The 21,559-nt window shown below is 49.6% G+C and overlaps 4 protein-coding genes across 5 annotated transcripts in view; 3 read left to right on the top strand and 1 right to left on the bottom strand.

Annotated features, from left to right (window-relative positions):
* Nucleotides 1-1,468: 1,468 nt before the first annotated feature.
* On the top strand, nucleotides 1,469-7,781 carry LOC135812244 (GRB2-associated-binding protein 2-like). Of its 2 annotated transcripts, XM_065325590.1 has the most exons (3): nucleotides 1,469-1,904; nucleotides 2,270-2,558; nucleotides 4,759-7,781. In XM_065325590.1, the coding sequence occupies exons 1-3, from the start codon at nucleotides 1,821-1,823 to the stop codon at nucleotides 6,981-6,983; spliced, it is 2,598 nt and encodes an 865-aa protein (XP_065181662.1). In that variant the 5' UTR covers nucleotides 1,469-1,820; the 3' UTR covers nucleotides 6,984-7,781. The 2 variants fall into 2 exon arrangements, with proteins under 2 accessions (XP_065181662.1, XP_065181671.1); XM_065325599.1 differs by lacking the exons at nucleotides 1,469-1,904; nucleotides 2,270-2,558 and adding an exon at nucleotides 2,952-3,315.
* Nucleotides 7,782-8,795: 1,014 nt separating this feature from the next.
* Nucleotides 8,796-12,334, bottom strand: LOC135812255 (E3 ubiquitin-protein ligase TRIM71-like). The gene has a single exon (XM_065325614.1). It carries the CDS (start codon nucleotides 11,948-11,950, stop codon nucleotides 9,707-9,709), a length of 2,244 nt encoding a protein of 747 aa, XP_065181686.1. The 5' UTR covers nucleotides 11,951-12,334; the 3' UTR covers nucleotides 8,796-9,706.
* Nucleotides 12,335-12,495: 161 nt separating this feature from the next.
* LOC135812260 (ankyrin repeat domain-containing protein 17-like) lies at nucleotides 12,496-16,445 on the top strand. Its single transcript, XM_065325627.1, has 3 exons — nucleotides 12,496-13,521; nucleotides 14,587-14,851; nucleotides 15,192-16,445. Exons 1-3 carry the CDS (start codon nucleotides 12,820-12,822, stop codon nucleotides 15,578-15,580), a joined length of 1,356 nt encoding a protein of 451 aa, XP_065181699.1. The 5' UTR covers nucleotides 12,496-12,819; the 3' UTR covers nucleotides 15,581-16,445.
* Nucleotides 16,446-19,386: 2,941 nt separating this feature from the next.
* Nucleotides 19,387-21,559, top strand: part of LOC135812270 (katanin p80 WD40 repeat-containing subunit B1-like) — a 36,732-nt gene continuing 34,559 nt past the window's right edge. Inside the window, exon 1 of the mRNA XM_065325638.1 lies at nucleotides 19,387-19,590. Coding sequence (XP_065181710.1) covers nucleotides 19,554-19,590 — 37 coding nt within the window. The 5' untranslated portion in view covers nucleotides 19,387-19,553. The remainder of the gene's footprint in view (nucleotides 19,591-21,559) is intronic.

A 21,559-nucleotide genomic window follows, 5' to 3' on the forward strand; every position in this document is an offset into this window, starting at 1 on the left:
TCAACGTATAGCCTGTATGCTGTATAGTGTAGTCTGACCTGTGAACTCGGCGAATACTATTTCAGTGCAAACCAAGAAATGTGAACTGACTGTGATTCTATTTTTAGCGATACTCAGATACATAATGACCTGTTTGTCTTGAAATCGAACTGTTACTGACCGACGTTGTACTGCAGACTTACGTACCTGTGGTGTGTAGTCGATGGTGGATGGACCTCGACTCCACCAGGATCCGGACAGTCTGCTCGTTAGTCGCAGTTCAGTTTGTTATGAGTATGCATATGTAACACTGTACTAGCGAAGGGTCCCTGGTTCGAGTCCTTGTGGTGACACACAACCGTGAACCAGTTACTCGTGGTAGATTACAACCAGTTTACCTTGGAGCATTTTATACCGGTACTCTTGCCACTACAAATGTAGCACAATACTTTATCATTTTTACAGTACATACAATCATGTACATGTATAAATATAACGTCATGCAGTATTTACATGATTGTACCTTCGGACTCCCTCGCCTCGGTGCGAACTGTGATCCACCAACCCGGCGTTTGTACAGTCATGTATGTTCTTACGAATTCAAAAATAAAAGAATACAACACCAACAAGCCACCACTGGCACCAGAACTAAAAAGCCCGGTACCACGCGAACAGTTACATTATTCACTAACGCCGTAACGGTTGGGGTCATAGTCATTGGCATTGGTGTAACCGTGTTGACAACACGCGGTTACGAAGCTGTCATTCTAGACGTCTTCTGTCACTGTCCTTCGCGCGCACTAGTACTAGTACTAGTAGTAGTGTAGTCTGTACTGTACTAGCTGTACTGTTACCGGTTGTGAGTTGACCTCTCAAGTCAAGACTCAAGGACGCATAATGCATGACAAGTGGCCTGCTGACGCGGCCTGGGTCTTCTTACCATAGACTGCATAGTTTTGGCTGAATAATTTTTGGCGCGGGATCGATCGTCACGCGACACAAAGAAGGAGCATGCAGAGCTAGATCTAGAGCATACTGATTTGACTGTATGATCGTCGCACACAGCCGGAAGATCGAGCTCAGAAGACTCCGCTTGCGACACTCGAGTACGTGTCGAGTGCATCATAAAAATGAAAATGGCATTATCTACCGACAGCTGAGCTAGCTACATGTAGTGACTGATTTGTGGACTGCACTGGCCGGTGCTACCAAGAGGCAAGAGTACATAACCCCGGGGTTATGTACTCTTGGTGCTACCAAGAGTACATAGGGGGTTATGTACTCTTGGTGCTACTGTACTGATCTGAGTGCAACTGGTCTAAAACAGTACTGAGTGTCAGACCCAGACTGCCAGAGTCAGACTCAGAGCGCTTTGAGTTTGACTTTGAGACTTGACTCCCATACTCCTCGGCTAGCTGAGGCTGAACTCTACAGTGCAGTGTAGTCTATTATAGATGTGGATCTGGTTTGAAGAAGCGCGCGCGCAGTAAAAACAGTGCGGATCACGGAGCCTTGAGTCTGACTGAGCGCGACTCTTCCTGCGATGAATGCTGCATGCAGTGCAGTAGCCAGTGAAACGCAGAGTGCTGCTGGTGTTCATCTTCAGTTCGCTCCTAGACTTGTTGAAAGTGGCCGTTCAGTGTGCGTATGTTCGTAGGAAATATTTGCTTTGGGACACCGCGCTTCAGGCAGTTATTGTAGGAGCGCAAAGCTCTCTGTTAGCTTTTCATTGTCAGGTGGAACGCCAGTGACCCCCACAATACTGGGCTGTTGTTCGCAGCAGAAATTATTCCCAGTTGCTCAGTTTTTGGCCTGCACCTAGACTTACAGCAGCTTTCGCTATGGGCGGGGGACGTATAGTGAAAGAGGGATTCCTGACCAAGTCGCCTCCGACGGATGACAATGGCCAGCCAGCACTGCTGAAGGTAATGCTTCTGGTGTTACGGAGCGCTTGTTGCCTTGTGGCACATGATGTGGTGTCCATACTGACTGGAATTTTCCGACACGAAACTTTCTTGTCATGTTGATGGCGTACTATAAACTCTATAAATATCTATAAAATTGTTCAAAGTATATTGGGGAGAGCATTGTAGTTTGAAATTGTTTTGTGTCAATTTTCTTCTTCCTGAAGACGTCAGACCACTCGTCTGGCCTATCTACGTCTCATAGTCTACCCGCTGCCTGTGCCAGACTTGTAATTGTTTGTGGTGTGGAGAATTTTCCGCTGCAATTATCTATAAAATGTGGTTGTACCTGCTGCATATGGGTATTTATGTCTGCGCTGCTGCAGCAATGGAAGAGACGGTACTTTCGCCTGTATGAGTCGAAAGTTCTGGAGTACTACGAGAACGATAAGCCGTCGACCCTGGGCAAGAGTCCGAAGGGCAGCGTGAACCTCGAGGATTGCTTCATCATGCAGGAGAACTACACCAACCATCCCATGCGCGTCTCACTGTCCACGAAGAAGCGGACCTATTTCATGGACGCGGAGAGCCACGTCGACTACGAGGCGTGGGTGCGCGCCTTGGCCGAGATTGGTGGGTTTGCTGTGGACGAGAATGCGACAACAGCAGCTGAAGGTGAGTTTCTGCTCTTGTCGGTTGTGTCGTGGTTAGGTTGTTGGTGGTCGTGCGCTGGTGGCACCAGACTGTATTCTTTACGCGTTGTGTTTGTTGTGGATTGAGAATCTCGTCGCATTTTGTAGCTGCTGTATGTTGGCTCATCTTCGTCCAGAAATCGGTGACCATCTTGTATTTTTAGAGCAGGGGCACTTGAGATGGGAGTGCTGCGTAGAACGTGTCAGTATCTTTTGCCAGTTCGATGTTTGTGTAGTAGTCGTAGTCGGGATATATTTGAATCTTGACACTCGCCTTTGCACGCATGTGTGGTATGTGGCGTTGGCAAACGGCTACTACTAGTACTAGTAGCACGGAATGTTGGCGAAATGGAATTGTAATTTGTAGTATAGGAGAGTTGTTCGTTCTTGTTGCCAATGCATGGTTGTTGGTATCTCGTTCCGGGATTGTTGGGGATTAGCTTGTGCTATTAGCATACAGTATCCTTAATGTGACGCACGTCCTCCAGAACGAACTGGTGGCCGGCTTTTGCACGCGAGCTCTTTAGCATCCTACAGGACGTCCATCCTTCCTCTCCTGGAATCGATGAGGTTGGTTCCTGAATCGTGGCTTTCGAAACCTCGCGGATTTGGCTTTCGAGGACGTCGTCGTTCCAGGACCACCTTTTTTTCTCACAGTTCTGAGGGATTGATCATTCGCACTGTGACACGAGTGGATGTAATGTTTCCAACACCTGATGAGATCACGGCCTGGATCGTTGGTAGGTTGTGCACCATTTTCTGGTCGTTAGAGCACAGTCTAACTGCCGGTTGCCGCCACTTGGGCCGGTTTGCTCTGGAGAAGCTCTTGGTCTCATCTCTGTGCGATCGCCTGGTAAATGCTGGACCCTTTCCATGCACCCAAAGTCGTTTCTCTTATTTGTTCAGGCGATGGCTCCGGATCGGATCGCGAACAGATGCCAAAGGCAGTTGTTTTACTCGTTCGGGGCGTTCTTGTGATGTTCCTGGCGCTTGAAAAAATGACTGTATTCTGTGCTATGTGGCGGGAGGGCCGGGCTGTGGCGGACAAAAGCACGTGGCGCACGTTCCCTTCCCAACTGTGTGTGAGTAAGCACGGGCTTCCGCGAAGTTCGAAAGTACCGCGAGGCTGAGCTGCGATGGTGGCTATGTTCGCATAGCGTAGCACAGGGTCGAGTGACTTGACCCAGAGTGTCATTTGGCTGATGCGTGTGTGTGTGCACGCTTGACTGGTCCTCTGGCACTGTCCAAGTCTTGGCCATCAATGCAGGTCACGTGTGTTACTGTGGTATTTCCGTACTGAGCAAAAACTGTCTTGTTTGTCCGCAAGGACCCGCAACCAGCAGCGGACGCGCAGCTGCTGCTTTGTGTGTGATGTATTCAAGCCTTGCTTGATCATGTGCGATGCAGACAGTGCACTCTGTAGACTGTGTGTGATGTGGCAAGGAGGTTGGTGTTGGTGAGTCTGGGACTGGGGCGTACATGTAGCACTGAAGTGCAGGAATGTGCCCCAGTGGCAGTAGCAGAAACAGATCCTGGTGTGGTGTTTGGACACTGTGGATTGGAGGCAGACATATCAGTCTGTAGGGGACCAGTGTTCCTAATACTAATAGTGCTGTGCGGACGTGATACCTTATGCAGCAGTGGGGCTGATTTGAAAGTCGAGATCTGGTGTGTTTTGGTCAACTTTCCACTTTCGTCCACTTCCTGTTGTGTGAGCAGGCACTGTGTTGTGTGTGTGTGCTGGGTACTAATGGGGTGTTTTGAATGGCCAGAGATAGATGCGGAACAGCTAGGTAATCAGCGGATGTGCCGCATTTATTTGGAGGTGTGTTCTGTAGACCCCGACTGTACTGTCATGTAAGCTTGAGGTGTAAATAAACTCAAGGTGATCCCGTTTGCTGATTAGCAGGGGATGTGCGGCATTTAATTGGAGGTGTGCTCTGTAGACCTAGGCTGCATGTGTAAGTGTGATGTGTAAACCTACTCAGGGTGAAGGCCGCATTTGGGAATTAGCTTCCTGCTCAGTTGTGTCTGAAGAATCTATTTGTGCGGTTCTATTTGTGCATTAGCATAGTGCATGGAAACCGCCTGACAAGATAGAACCGTGCCAATTATGCATGATAAGATACTTTGCTTACACGTGTGTGTGTTCGTATGTGTTTGTGTGCACCGTTATTTTACAGACGAACTGACGGCGTCATGCGAGAGCGCGTCGTCCAAGCCCAAGGGCTCCATCTTCAGGCGCATGGGCACGCGCAAGATGCAGCGCAAGGGCAGCCAGTCGACGCTGCGTCGGCAGGCGAGCAGTGTGAGCTCGTCGGTTGCGTCGGCCGAATGGACCGACCTTGGCGACGTTGTGCTACCGTCGGAGGCCTGCGATGCCAGCACAGCGAGCAGTGAGAGCAGCAGGGAAAGCGCCGCGTCAAGCTCGTCGGAGGGAAGAGGCAGCAGCGGCAGTCCGTCCCCAGTGGGTGGACAACGATCTCGAGCTGGGTCGAGTGAAGGCAAACCTGGAGAGGCTTCGGTCAGTGCCGAAGAGAAGCCGTACTCCATGACTGCGGTTAACAATCAACCGGAAAAAATCGAGGAGAAAGAAGAGGACGATGGCTTGGCCAGCGCTGCAGCAGCCAGTTGGACAGGGGAACAGCTAGGAACCTCCCGTCCCAGGAGTTGCTCCGAGGCACTGAAAGATTTGGACAGGCAGAAGCGATGTTCCCAGAACTTCGGCGGCGGTGCTTTGTTCTCTGAAGCGCAGCCAGCTGCTTCCAGTGTAGCGTGTAGGCCTGTAGGCGCGGATGAACCTTCCTCTAATTATACCATGGTGCCAAGCAACCTGCCCATGTCCTCGTCCGTGGAGGCACGGCAAAACTACACGCTGATGCCGTGCAATGTACCTCTGTCTGCATCCGCCGAGCAGCGAGAAAACTACAGCATGGTGCCAACCAACGTGCCCGCATCCGCTTCCGCATACGCCGCGAGAGAAAACTACACGATGGTGCCTTGCAATCGCCCTGCACGCCCGGGTACGTCCGCGCCTGAGACGCACATGAATGCATCCTTTCGTGCGGAGAGCAGTTCTTCCCAAACGAGGGGGCTAGCGAGCGATTCCGGTATGTGCAAAGCAACGTCAGCGGAGAGAGATGAGCAGTCGCAACTCAGCGGGTGTAGCCGGGAGTACGATCAGGAGTCGTCGTCCAAGCCTACTGGTGATTCTGGAGTGTCGGTGGGCGTGTATGCTTTTGGCCGCTCGACGTCGGGTGACAACTCCATGAACGTCACGCCCAGTCCACCGAAGAGAAGTCCGCCAATGCAGCGACCGGGCTCGGCGGATGAGGGCATCATCACGGACGGCATTGCAGGCATGCAGTTTGGCAGTGACATCACGTGTCCCAACCCGGCAATGTACTCGTCTACGCCACCCATTCCCATTCCTCCGAAGGGCGGCCGGGATGAAAGACGCATGCCGTCATTACCGCAGGAGAATACAACGTCGCCTGTACCTCCATTGCCGGCCAAGCCGAAGGCATGCTCTCCGGCCCCGGGACAGCCGTACCAGACTCAGGGATACGCTACCCTGACTGCGGATGACTTGAAGGTTGACAGAAGCACCAAGCCGACACACTTCTCGCCGACCGACCCAGCTGCACCAGCAATAGACCGCTCGGCCAAACCAAGAGCGCCGATCCATGCTACAATTGTGCCCGAGGCTGCACCGCAGTTTGTACCGACCACCGTATCGCCACAGGGACGTCAATTGTGCGTCCGTGGTAGTGGTGGTGCTCCCACTCCAATGTATGACAAGTTTGGTAATGCCATTGTAATACCGTTTGGTGCCCAGGTATCGATGAGTCCAATGGTTGCGCAACAAGAAGCAATGCATTATCATCCTACAGCCAACTACGCCTCCCCGCCGCCACCGATACCCGCCCGAGTTGGCAATCCCGACCAGCCCTATTCGATTCCCCCGCCTTTCCGCGCTCTCCCGGAGCCCAGCAGTGTCATGTATGTGCCTGGGCACGAGCAAGCGGGCGTCCCGCGTCGCGTGAGCGCCGACTCCGTGCACTTGGCGCGCGGCTCGTACGAGCAGGTGCCAACCAACCGACCAATGATGGCGTCGTCCTATGCGAGCGGGGGTGGCATGTCGCGCTCAAGTCGTGGGTCGATGAGCAGCCGTGTCAGTGCAGGCTCTCTGTCCAATGCCAGCGTGGCGTCCGTACGCCGATCCATGTCACTTTCCGAGTACAACGACGGCGGCGACTACGTGTTCTCGCCGCTCGGCCAGCGCCAGTCTTCCGGGGGTCCACCCGAAGACGTAGCGCTCGACGAGGACTACGAACCAATGAATCCCGGTGGTGTGTTTGCCACAGCACAGCAGCAGCAGCAGCAACAACAGCCACCGCAGCACTAGACCTGGCAAACCGTTAGCTTGTTTCGTGTCTATCATATCTAGTACTAGTGATATGTGTGAGAGCCGTGTGTTTATCGTGTATCGCCCATGATTCCAAGTGGTGGCTTATGAGCGCTACCATTCGTCGTAATTATCCGTTCCAGGGTCTTGTTTGACAGTTCCCGGCCAGCACATTTTTTTTTATTGATTATCAAAACTAATCCTGATTTCCGAAAGATCCTATCGGGCATAAGAATGACCAAGTCGATTCAAGTGGTGTTTGATTTCTGCAGCAGCTATTTCGAACAACCTTCATTTCATCTGTTGACGTTGACACCGATCCCTTCTGGTGCCTGACAATACCGCCCGTACGCTTCACAATTATCATTTTAAATTATTTGGCTGGCTTTCACTAATTTCAGCGCTGCTAACCCGTTGCCTGCGCTTGAACTCTCCACGCTACATCGCTGCAAACCAAGGGCCTGTATCCCCATCCCAGCTCTCCCCTAACCCCATCGGTATCTGAACCCACCTCAGCTGTCAGAGCGAGCATTATAAAAGAATTACTTCAAAATACTCATAATATTCAGACAGTCCCGATCCAGACTTATAATGTGGACTATGATTTTTGGTTCCTTTTTAGTATCACAAGGTGCCATCGTTTGTTTGTTCCTTTGGTTTTTCTTTCGCTGGATTGCCTTCTATCTCTGCCAGATCTATGCTCTCGCGTTGTTCTCACAGACTGGTTCTTAGTGTTCCTCATTGTTTGTCTTTCAGATAATCATCACGCCCAACTGAGGTTGTAGAGCCAAAGCTTGACCTAGCCTGTTGCAATATCCTATGTTGCGTTCGCCCACCTGTCTTGCTTGTTTGCATCGGGCCTGCAGTCATTTTTCAAAAACAAACACATGTGCTGGGTAAATCGCTTTTTTCCGGGCCATGTACTTTGCACCATTACTGATCCTTGTCCCAGTGCGGCTTACTGTGGTCATTCATGTGCAAACAGTTGAAGCCACGAATATTGCAGTGAAAATAACGCCGAATATCTGTTAAAAAAATGCTTAGCTTTCAATTAGGGGTGTGCACGGGTAGTCGGCGTGAGGACCAGGGATAGTCGGGTACAGAATAGCACTCGAAAACCCCCCGAAGTAGCAGATAACATCATTACATAATTATCATGACACCCAATGCTGTAGACAGCAAGCTGTTTCGGCCATAAAGGCCTCATCAGTACAGCTACGAGCTAAATAGGCCGAACTACCAGCCATGGTGCAAAGGAGGCACCACAGACATTAATGACATGTACAGCTAGGGCACGTGTACAAATTATTCATGTCATCTCTGCATATCTACCCAGTGTGTAAGGGAAGGGGTGCATTGTAGTGCTACCATGGAAACATCACCCAATCGGGTACTCGTGCTACCCGTGGAAAACTACCCGAAGAAAATGCTACCCGACACAGCAGTACTTTCAATGCTGCCATTGACCATACTAGCGACCGTCTCTAGGGGCATGTTTGTTTGGTCAATCCGGATTCAGATTAGATTTACTGGAGCAGTCAGAACAACCGTTCCCAATCACACGAACAGCGAATACTTTTGTCAGAAGTACCGGTAGAACTCACGATACTTGATACTAGTACAGTAGTAGCTCAATCATTGTGCCGTGAACTACTTCAAAATTTCCACAGGGTTCAAAGATTTGTTTACGATGCGAAGGCGAAACAAACTTGAAAGGCGAATGCAACAGGAAGAAGCTTTGAAGACAAACAAAAATTCAATCATGAAAGTGGAGACCACCAGTAATGTGCCAATCAAACGTAGACCTCCATGTACATCACCACATCCTTTGCACATCAATCCCTGAACATGCCGGAATCGCTTCGAATCAAACCAAAAACTAAAATCAATGCATAACCCTGTCGGGTTTTCATTGGGCTTTGCAACTTGCTTTGGCTGCTCCAGCCTTGGAGCCAGGGAGCCGTGAAAGCCTTTCGCCACACCCTGCTTGCAGCCATATTATATGCCCAAACCATTGAGCCTTACACATACCTGCGCCCAGGCCGGGATGCACAGAATGTACAGTACTCAGCAGAAAAGCCACCACGCAATGCAGAAGAGATGCTGGAATCACTTTAATTGAGAAATGCGTGCATGAGTAGGTCGGAAATCAACTTCTGCATAACCAAGCACGGCTCAAGCAGCGGCGGAAAACTATAGAGTACCAGTAAGCTTGAAAAAGAAGCACGGTTTAAAAAAACTAAATTTGTGTGTTGGCTGGAGCAGTGCCAAACAACTACACAATGCGGGGAAAGAAGTACAGCATAGTAAACAATGTGATGTCATAATCATTAGACCATCAGAAAGTCATGACCAACAATTTGGCCACACACATAAAAAAATTAAAAGTGCCTATTTCTATCGCTGTATACAAGAGGCACAAAATGGAAAGTAAAGGCGTATTTTTGTTGTAAGTCAGAGCTTCATGGTTTGACAACCAGCCATCAGACAGCACTGTGGACACGTGCTGTGCTCTGCGCACCACAGGCAGTGAGCACTCTAGCAGCAGGTTAAGGCACATTGCCTCTGTTTACTAGTGTATGCATGCACAGACAGAAGCGCAAGCACTGACAAGCGAAGATGGGAAAGATGAAACAACTTGATATCTGAAGCATACTAAACCCCAGGTTTCTTTATGGCCTTCTTCTGCATTCATTGCATAAGTGCTTGGAAGTAGCGAACTGCTAGTCGATCGGAAACGACAATAAGGCATTTCCAGTGAATTCCGCCGACAGCCACACAGCCGGGAGAATGGACGCAATTTCACCAAACACTGCAGACCGAGGCGCGTATGCATGCATCCCACCCCGGCGATCCGCTACATAGTGGCCCCTCCTGCCATTCAGTCCTTGTTGAGCACGCGCAGTGCCAAAGGCCGCCTCCAAGTCATCATCAAGTGGCAGAATCTTCTTCGCCGGCAGACGAAGATCGACTACGCACTTCACATCGCAGTTGCGCTGCGTGACGACAAGATAATCACTGTCGGCGACGTAGACCAGCTTCAACGTGTCGCAGCTGTGAAAGGTGAACGCTGCTGCGTTCTGGGCGCGATCCCCGCCAGCTCGTTGGTCCTGGCACTGGTGTTGCCGAACGAAAACCTTGCCAGTGGAGAACAAAGCGACGGACGACTGCACGTAAGCTTGGGCGACATCACCAACTTCTTTTTTCACACTACTGACTGGCAGATTCACAAGAATCCCAACGCCGACAGACTGATCCTGGGTAGCAGTCCCAGCGAGGACACCGTACTGTTCAAGCGTAATGTGCCACTCTATGACCGGTCCAGCTGCTGTGGCTATTGCCTCACTCCCTGCAATAAGCCTACTTGGCCACAAGCCATATCCAAAGTAGTTCTGAGACGAATTGAGGCGATCAAAACCCCGCCGTTGGTCCATATCCGTTGGCCTCTCATCTTCTAACTTGGCATACATGCCAGTTGAGGACAGCTGAACACCAGTGTCTCGAACACTGCCCACCATCCGCAAGGATTTCGATTTGCAGACATGTTCAAATTTCCATGGCGGCAGTATCACATTGGCAATGGCTGGAGAACGAAGAACGGGCTGTCCAGAAATTGTCGCACTCACAGAATAGTCGCCCAGTCTACTTACATATTTTGGGATGAACTTGAACACTGCCATGGAGCTCACAATAGTTGGACGGCCTATGTCGAGGTCTTCGCCACCAGGAGCAGCAACTGAACAGCTGATTGTGCTCTCGCAGATATTTGATGTAGGGTGTCCGCTTGCATCTGCTAGGTCAACGGTCACTGTGACTGGCAGACCCGAGTAGCATTTCGCTGGAAGACCCAAGCTGCTCGTTCCACTTGCAGCCGTGGATGTCACTCGACCAAACTCCCCCACAGCCTCCTTCAAATCAGACAGGTCCAGCACTGCTGATAGTGACCCGTCATCGTGCGCCAGGATGGACTTTTCCTTACAATCCTGTACCAGACTCTTTAAGCGACTGTCCACAACGCTCTTCAGTATAAGCTGCTGTGATGGGCTGCCACATTCCATTATTGATTTAGCAAACACTGATGCATAAACTACCTTCTCTTGCAAGGTTGTCAATGCTATCTTCTGGTTCTCCAGAGCGATGCTCTTGCCTTGGTAGACTTTGTCAACATCTGAGAGGAGCTCTTTCAACCGCGTGTCGACCAGGTGCTTTACTTCGCTGGCAGCCCTCTCCATGTCCTGGCTGGTTGTGTGGAAATTGTTGGTGAGTGTTTCCTGGGACCGTTCGATTCTACTCAGGGTGCCTTCAAACTGCTCTACCATCTTATCTAACTTCAAAATATCCTGACGGTTCTTGTTTTTTTTAATGGCATCCGATATGAAGGTGAAGTCGTGGGATTTATGATCTACCACAATACAATCTCTGCAGATACACTCCGAGCAACTTGCACAGTACAGCTCCAGTTCTTTCTGCGTGTGACGGGCACACAGCAGTGCACTCCGTGCCACTGCCAATTCGGCAACGTCAACATGTCCCGATCCTGCAATGGCAGCACCAGCGCTGGCGGACGACTGGAGCTGGGTGAGGGGTATGGTTTGGTGATCATGAGTTGCTTTGCTCTTCTTGTGACTATTGTGATGGAGAGTGCACAGAAATTGACAGCAGCTCACACAGCGATGACTGGCCACCTCTCCATCTACACACTCGTCACAGTTGTTCGACTTGCGCGGATCACGTAGTTTCTGCAGCGCCAAGTAGTCGAGCGCCATATAGTCCACTTGCAGAGTGTCCAATAGGCGCGGTGCGACGACATAGCTGCATGTTCCACATCTCAGTGATCCATCTTTGTTCTTTCCTGCACCTGCGGCTCTACACTGGCCACAGATCGAGTGCAAACACGGCAATAGCCTGGCATCTAGCAGCTCACCAGAGCACACACAGCAGGACCATCGGGGCGTCGCGTGTTCCATTGCCCTTTCCCAGCCAGAGCCGCTGCTGTGTAACGTGCCGAATACTGCCAGCTCGGACTTTCCTCAAGCTCCGGCCAGTGCAGTGTAGTCATAGGAAAAGCGATCCTACTCTTTTAATGGTACTGTACTACAAAAGTAGTACATGTACGTGGAGGCTATTTTAGAAACACGACTCTGAGAAGAAATTATAAAATCCGAAACATAAACCTCTTATGTACTAAAAAAATAAAACTGGATCCGACGTATCTCTCGGGCTCCACTACTAGCACTAGGCCATAAAATGGCAAGGGACTGTCAGTACCTACACAAATAAATTCTCGACTACAGGAGATGGAGGCTCCAAGCTGCAAGACGGGCAAGGGCAAGACAGCCAAGAGAATAAGATAGACAAGACAAAGACAAACTCGTTCCAAAATAATTATTTTGAAGCAAAACCCGGCCGTTCCTCTGACCAATGACGTAATTTACAGAGCTCGTAGCCTCGTACCATGATGTCATTGATGCCAAACAAGATCTGACTCACGCCAACATATTGGCAACCAAAAATCCAAAGTCAACACAACAAACACTGCGCGTCCACTCCTCGTGAGTCAAGACTCAATCAACGAAATAATTAAATTATTGTTGGACGAGCCAGGCCAGAAGCCAGCTGAACGAGATAATAACATCTGAGAAAGGTGATTGGTAAATCGCCCACCGCTTGAGCATATTTGGATATTCTGCAATCAGGTTCATGAGTCACTGTTCGTATCGAAAATCAATCGACTTGACTTGATCTGGATATATTATAATGCTCTGCGAAGCGTTGGGATGAAGTAGTGCTGAGGAGCAAAATCTGTCAGGATTATAGCCCGCTGTCGTATGTGAACATGCCCGTGAAGATACCTTGGTTTGATGTGGCAGAAGGATTTCAACACGCAGGAGGACATGCTCCCATTCGCGTGTGCAATGCCTGGCAACAGAGGCCCTCGGCGAACCCTGACCAGCCCTGGCAGGAGAGAGACGGGGCAGACACGCTGCACACGTGGGCCTCGTTCTTTCTCACCCTGGCCAACGAGGACGTGACGTCACTGGAGACGTTCTGCCAGAGCCATGATGGGGGCCTCCAGAACTTCATGGACGCGTTTGATGAGGGCGGTTTCTTTGCGTTGCATGTGTGCGCGGCGCTGGGACTCGGCGAGGCCATGACCGTTCTATTGGAGAATGGCTTTGACCCGGAGATCGAGTGTGTGCACGACAAGAAGATCGGACTCTGGGACGAGGTCAGCGACGTCATCACCCGAGGTGTGCGACCGTTGCACCTTGCTGCCAAGTATGGACACGCTGGCATAGTGAAGGTGCTTCTGGCGCGTGGGGTAGACGTTCATGCACAGGCAACAACCTGCCAAGGCGAGCTCGAAAGGAAGGTCACCAGCCTTCAAATAGCAGCCGTGGAGGGGCAGCTGGCGGCAGCGGAAGTTCTGCTGGATCATGGCGCGGACGTGACGAGTGACGGGTGTTACGGTCCGGCAGAGGTGTGCGGCGGGATGAAGTTTGCCCGCATGCTCATCGACAGAGGCCAGCAGGTGGGGGTAAGTACCGGCGATATTTACAAGACTCAAGAGTGTGCAATCCTGCAGCTAGTCTGGTCCATGGCCTGGTGGTCCGGCCGAATGGGATACTCGACAAGAAGTGAACAGTATTGGGGGAAATACCCCGTTGGGCACGCATGGGATGGGTTAACTTTTCCAAAATAAGGTCCGGTCATGGCCCGACCAGGTGCTACGGCCCTGCATGTAATAGGGAACCAGTGAATTCGAGTATGGGCTACTGCTGCAGAGCTAACGAAGAAGACCTATCAAGAGTATATATAAACCAGAGTGTGCAACTCAGGATGGTTCCTGTGCCTGTGGGAGCGTAATCCGTGCAGTACGTCATTTCTGACGGCATGGTAAGTCATGGGTACGGCGAAAAAGTTGCGTAACCACTGACCAGTCACGGTGGTGCAGGTCACTGAGTTTGTCCTGATTTCGGTTTTTTTCCGAGGCGGATAGCCTGGTGAATTTACTTGCCAGCGGATGAATACATGTACACAGCGTACGCAGTCACACAAAAACACCAAAGTCCTAAAACAGCACGTCTAAAATCATTTAAACTTGGCTGGTTTCCGGGCTGTGAAGCAGGAAAATTTGAGCTGTAAGCAAGTCGACGCTTGGCTGACCTAATCAGGGCGACTTAGTGCACACACTGCGCTGTTTCAGATCTGATATGCACAGTTGCACACTCTGGTTTATGTACTCTTGGACCTATCCATACCCATCCAAGACGAAAAGCATATGCATCCAATATTATTACCTCGTTCGACCGTGTGCATTGCCACCTGCAACACATGTTGCAACCTCACATCAGCACGCACTTATAGAATTAACTGGAAAGTACTGTTTACGCGATACGTATTGAAAGTAGTGGAATGATGTGGAGCGGGAGCACGCCTTAAACCCGTTGGGCCATGCTGCTGGCATGTCTCAGCTACAATGTGCTAGCTCACTGCTGGTGCTGGTAAGATGTTGCACACAAGCATTTCTGCTGGCCGAAGATTGACGACAACAAGATATGAACGTGTTCTGTTTTGCATTTTTTCTTCTTCTGCTGCGCAGGAGAGTGCAGTGGCCAAAATGCTGATGAACGTTGCTAACACGTCCTGGCGTGGCCGCCCCAGGAGCGAGGTGGTCGAGGCTGCCGAACGGATCCTGGAGCTGATGGCCGACCTGCGAGTCAAGCCGTCGCGGACGTGCCTGCCCGTGTTCCTGCGCAACGGCAGCATACCGCTCAGCGCTATGACCGAGATCGTCCTGCTGCTGGCGCTCTACGGGGCCAACATTTCCAGTGAGAACGGCGCTCTGCTGGTGGCTGCCTATCAAGGTGAGAGAGAGAGAGAGAGAGAGAGAGAGAGAGAGAGAGAGAGAGAGAGAGAGAGAGAGAGAGAGCGGTGATCATGTTGCTCCGCACTGACCGCTCAAACCTGCTGCAGGGTGGCCACTGTGATAAGACAACCACTTTGATGAGGTACAGTAAAACCTGTCAAGGCGACCACTTGGATAAGGCGGCCACCTGTCCCAGACGACCACTGCAACCAGGACCAGTAATGGATGATTCAATGTACATGTATCAAATCGCTACAGGGCATGATAACGTTATAAAGTCAGGGCATCCAGCGATGGCACGTGTTATGGTCTGTTTTCTGAACGTGTGCACTGCACAGGCAAGGAGGACTTGGTGCGGCTGATGTTCCAGCTCGGCTGGAACGCCGGTGGCTCGGTGCGCACGCTGCACAGCCGCAGCTCCCACGGCCGCGCCGGCCAGGGCCTGGCCATGGACATGCTGGTCATGGACCGGCTGCCGCACGTGGCCGTCCGCGCCCGCGAGCGCGTGGACAAGGCCGCCGAGCTGTTGGCCGAGGCCAGCGCCACGGTGCCGTCGCTGCAGGTCTGGTGCCGCTGGGCCATCCTGGCCGCGCTGCAGGACCCGCGCAAGGTCTCCGAGCTGCCCGTCACTCCCATCATGAAGAGCTTCATCGTGCTGCGGCGCGAACGCCGCGAGCTGCTGCAGCAGGAGTACGCGTACACGGTGGGCAGCGCGCACAATACCTGACCTGCACTGGCGGGGGGAATTCCCCAGATTGCTAGACTAAGAGTGCTCAACACCGCAAGGATGGAGCAATATCACACAGGCAGAAGAGAACGGTGGCAGCCGGTTAAATTATAGTTGCAACGCTGCGTTTCAGGTCCATAGCAAGGCTAAGGCAGTCCTCAGACAACTAAGTCTGAGTGCATGAAACTCAGCTTTACAATAATAATAATTTAACCGGTTATCTTCTTCCTTTGCAATACGTGACATACATTTTATGAATTATTTTATCAGCACTGGTTGCAAACTCTTCGGCATACTCCTCTGCCTCGTCGCCGTTGACTTTTCCTGTAGAGTACTTTGAATATAGTAGAGATACTCAGTCTTGTCTGTCGGACAGCTTAACTATCAGGAGACAGTTACTTTCCCAGTCTTGTTCATTACATGTATATTATGTCAGATTAGTACTCGCATTGATTTTTTATTTTTATTTTGAAGTGCATGTAGCTGTGCTAGACTGACCTGCCGGGTGCTGTCGTGCCTTGATCGCGGTGCTCTTCTTGTCCCCTTCTACGATGTTTCATTCCGCTCTTGATCCATTTTCGCTCAGGGCTCTGATAATGACGTGTTCCGCTTTTCTGGCCACCACCGGTGTCACTACACATGTTGGCTAGAGGTCAGGTTCATTTATTCTACTCAGAAGGGTAGATTCTACTTTTCTCTACCCGCTTTATGTACCAGGTTCGAGGCTGGTAGAAGTTGTATACAACTCCATAATAATTATAATATTCTATGAAAGCATATGAAATGGAAGTGGGTATTTCGGGACTATTTTCACCTATTTTTACACATACATGTATGATGAAACAGAGTTGCTAGAGTGCCTTGATTCGCTGTTGTTGTTTGCGTGTTGCTCCGGCTCCGACTCCCGGGGTTATTGAGCTCTCTGTGCATACTTGGTCTCTCCCCCCCCCCCCTTTATATGGTGAAAGACTACTAAATCCGGTTGACCAGCATTCATACACTTTTCTCCACCTTGTTTGTTTGTTTAGCTTTATTTTACTTCACCATAAGCACAGGCAAAATCTGCCTTCTCACTGGGCGTATTGCCACAGTTCTCAAAAAATGATGAAGATACTGACATGAGACTCTGAAAAGAAGGAAGAGGAATATATATACCGTATTATCTCTAATATAAGCACAGTCTCCAATAATAGCACATCTCCAATAATAGAACACCTTGGGCGGCATTCAAAAAATAAAGTGCTCAGTCTCTATTATAAGCACACTGTGTAAATTCATTATCTGTACCGGCGAAAAAAACCCTGAAATGTGTGTGTCTGACATGAATTTGGCATGGCAACATGCCTCTGAAATGAGGTTGAAATAATAATGGAACAGTCTCCAGTAAAGGAACGTCTCCATTAATAGCACGGGGCGGAGGTACATTGAAAAAATAAAGGACCGTGCTTATATTAGAGATATAATACGGTAAGTTAATGAACAAGGCACAAAGGAGAAGACGGAAACAAATCAACGAGGGGGTACTGCAAGTAACAGATTTAAATTTGATGAATGCCTTCAGTGTGGCTCAATACGTAGTGAAAATTAATTTAAGCTGACTGGATTTGACTCTTTGAGTTTCCTACGCAAGTTTTTAGGAAAACGGTTTTTATTCATGATGTGGGAGATTCAAAAGCAGTGCCTGTGTGCGACGCATCGGGTACGAAGTCTCAGAGAAAACCGCATTCGGAAGCTGGAAAGGTGGAAACCATAGTAAATCAATACTCCAATAGACCTTATTCGATAGCGTGATTTTTTGACTCGCCTCCAGGGATTTGTCGCAAGCTAGCGCACGCGCACATGAAACGAGTGGCAAGAAAGGCCCAGTTCGTACAAGGGAGTAGTAAAATACCATATATTTCTACTCCCGTGTTTGCAGGCAGAGTCTACTTTGCACTGAGTACCTCTTGCCACTCCCTGGTTCCTGGGACCCTGGTTCCTGGGACCCTGGTTCCCGGGACCCTGGTTCACGTGACTGTGACGTATTGAATAAGGTCTATAGTGACGCAATGCCCCCCCCCCCCCCGCTTGTGGCTTCCGTAGTACGTAATTATGTGGACAATGCGCTATGCCAGACCCCATATGCAGAGTAGCAGCACACAGTCATTGTATGTATCCATAACCCCAGGACTGGCAGGAGTACATATCATGTACTCCCGGGGTTGTGGAATCTTGCCATTCTTGGTCCGAAGTCGGTGATCAACTCGGTTTCAGTCAGACTGTGTTTACATGAGGCGTGTCAACCCGGGTCAGATTTCAACCCGCCATGTACACAAAAAGAACGGCACGTTTACATGACGCATTGCGCTTGACCCGGGTTGAAATTTCGCTGCGGGTTGATTTCAACCCGGGTCGAAGAAACCTATTTTGCCTATCATACAGACTTTCAACCCGGGCTGAACTCGACCCGGGTTGAAATTTCTCATGTAAACACAGCCTCAGTTTACACTTAGTTGTTAGCAGCATGGAGTAGATCTACATGTACTACATACATGTAAATTGTAACCCCCCCCCCCCCCCCTGGCCGGGGTAGATCTACATTGTGAGTAGATCCAAGAGTACATGAAAACCAGAGTGTGCAGCTTGGGGCCTTTTCTGCTATGGGTAGGCCTGTCCGAAAAATGTTCTGAATTTTTTTTGCATTTTGGGGTACATTTTGCATTTTTGCATTTTTTCTGAATTTTGCCCATTTTCGGTCGAATTCCAAGGTTTCAGCCAAGGTTTCAGCTCGACCAAGTCAAGTTCGGCTTGCTATTTCGGTGTCTTTTGTACTGTCCCTCTTGGCTGAGACTCTAGACTTAGAGAGAGGCAGTTGCACTGGCCTCCTAATCACACAAATGCGAACACATGGGTGTTTAGTTCTACATGTACATGCAGGTGTGATGATGTAAAACTACATGATTGTACAAAGATGTGTTCTAGTAGTAGTAGTACATGTGTGGTACAGGTACTAGGTAGTATGCAAGGGCAACACAAGTGACTTGCAATGGTGAGAAAATGATTAGCTTTGCAGGCTTGTCAGCAAAATGGGTGACAAGATTATGATCATGCAGTGCGTGTACATGTACACGTGACATGATTAGAGGTACATGTACTAGCAAGGCAGGGATACTAGTCTACATGACTGTATACATGTACAGTGTGACACGGAAAATAACACTATTTTTGTGATCACCACGGCATGGCGGCCATTTTAGATTCTGGTTGCCATGGCAACGGATGCATTTTCTCTGCGTTTTGGGTTGTTTGGCTTTGATTTTTTAATTTTTTTTGCATTCCCCTTTGATTTCTTGTTTGAATGTTGGCTGGAAAACCGTGCATTTTGCATTTCCATTTTCCGCAAATTAAAACACATTTTTCGGACAGGCCTAGCTATGGGTGTCTGTCACGGCAAAATTCCGTGATTACATCATATTTGGCCCAGATCTGAGGCGGGAAATGGCGTAGTGCGTACAACTGAGCTGCAGTGGTGCAGAAAGAGACCTGCTTGAATCCTGCTTGTACGCACTACATCACTAAAATGATGTAATCACGGAATTTCGCCGTGACAGCAACCCATCCGAGCTGCACACTCTGGTTTTCATGTACTCTTGGTAGATCAGAGTCTACTCCCTGGCTTGCAGTGACCATGGTGACCACACACAGTACATTTTTGGCGCCCTGTGAACCCACGACGTCATCATGTTCAAAACTGTGTCTTGGAGTTTCAAAATGATCACTGCATGGCCGGCCGGGCTGTCGACATGATAATTATGACTCACGAGAATGTCGAACTCTTTCTATCCGACCTTTTGATTGCGAAGTCTCCTTTCTCTAGACTACTAATACAGTTTAGAAACAATCACAAGCGACCTACCCTGACGGTTGCCCATGTACAGTCTTCTCCCAAGTCTTTATGTAGAAGTCGAATGACTTGAGATTGCAGCCCGGCGGAATGGCGAATCCAAGCGGAAAGCGAAGCTGGAAATTACGTAAGTGAACTAATTAAATTATTTGCCGGTTGATATGGCCTATGGGCCTACCGGTAATTCCATACCCAGAGAAGTTATTTCTGCTGTTAGATGGGCTATGGTTCTGTATCTCAATTTTCAAAGAGAAGAAAATGTGTCCTGGATCTACCGGTATGCAAACTGAAGGGGCAAGCTGCAAGGCACACCCGGCACGGGGGAGTCCCATGCCATGGTACAAAATACTTCCGTTGCTAAGGACGCTGTTAGGACGCTAGCTAGTACGCTATCGTAGCATCAAACGCTTTGTGTGTATGGCAATGCGAATGTGATCACGGATCCAATGGGACATACAGCTCGTGTGGTGTATGTTTGTCTGTGTGCCGCGTGTCTGTGTTTCATTTTGGCTCCCTAGAAAATGTCTGTTGATAGTTATTATCGGTAGCAAGAGTACATAAACCAGAGTGTGCAACTGTGCATATCAGATCTGAAACAGCGCAGTTCGTGCACTATGTCACCCTGGTGAGGTCAGCCAAGCCGCGACTTGCGTACAGCTCAAATTTTCGTGTTTCACAGACCGGAAATCAACCAAGTTTGCATGATTTTAGTTGTCCTGTTTTAGGATTTCGGTGTGTTTGTGTGACTGCGTATGCTGCGTACATCCGCTGCCAAGTAAATTCACCAGGCTATCCGTTTCAAAAAACCGAAATCAGGACAAACTCAGTGACCTGCACCACCGTGACTGGTTACGCAACCTTTCACCGTACCTGTGGCTTACCATGCCGTCAGAAATGACGTTCTGCACGAATTACGCTCCCACAGGAACCATCCCGAGTTGCACACTCAGGTTTATGTACTCTTGTCGATAGTGCATCTGCAAAATGTGTGTATTGGAGAGAGATATTTCAATTCTGTTCTATTCATAATTTTTGCATACAGAAAAGTGCACCGCACATTCCTGCCCCTCTCGATCAATCAGACCCAAGAGGACAAGAAAACTCCCCCAATCCGGAATCTCCAGACCCGAGCACCTTTCTGACTCCTCTCGAGTCAAGAAAATTGGCTTTTCAACGAAGACAGGGCACCCAAAAAATAGGGACTGACGTAAAAAGTCGTTACTTACATGCAACTAGTATGTATAGTTCTGAGTTGCTATACAGGCAGTACCCGGCCGCAACCTGCCCGGACAAAGGGAGTTCTGCTGTATGTATTACCCTCCCCCCCCCCCCTCTCCCCCTCAAAGTGTGTACAGTAAAACTCCCCCAGATCCGGGCAGGTCACAGTGGGACGAGCACTGCCCGTAACTCAGAACTTGCATACTTACTGCAGGCAGGTAAAGACTGTATGCCAATCTTTGGGGGCAGTTTTTCGTTGAAAAGCCATTTTTATGACTCTGGATGGTCAGAAAGGTACCTGGTAGACGGACGTGCCTGGATTAGGGGAGTTTCACTGTACAAGCATGATTGTACTGTATTGTTGGTTGACAGCATGCTGCGAGGCGGAGGAGCACTGTTTTCGGAAACAGTGACCTTACTACAACCATCCACATTATAGTAGTAAGGTCACTGTTTCCGAACACGGTAGTCTCCGCCTTGTAACATGCTGTCAACCAACAACATGTGTTTCAACAAAACAAAGGTTTTATATCTAAAATCATGTTCTAGTATCTGAACATCGGTTTCTGCATTGAGGCGTGTCGCAATGGAATCTTTAAACTTCAAACAAATTCTTGTGTCAGTACTCAGTAGCACATGGCAGTACACACGCAAGCACGCGTGCACATACACATGCATGTATACGCACGCATGCACGTAAGCACACACGTGCACCCACGCACACGCACACACACACGCGCGCGCGCGCGCGCACACACTACATTGCAAAGCAGTAAGTCTTCATTGGCAAGCACCCGGGCACGGGCCGAATTCTCCGTAACTTAGAACGTACATTCATGCTGCATGCAAGTAAAACTATTAGACACGTTTTATGCCAA

Source organism: Sycon ciliatum, chromosome 1 (assembly GCF_964019385.1).
Source record: "Sycon ciliatum chromosome 1, ocSycCili1.1, whole genome shotgun sequence".
NCBI classification, from domain to species: domain Eukaryota; kingdom Metazoa; phylum Porifera; class Calcarea; order Leucosolenida; family Sycettidae; genus Sycon; species Sycon ciliatum.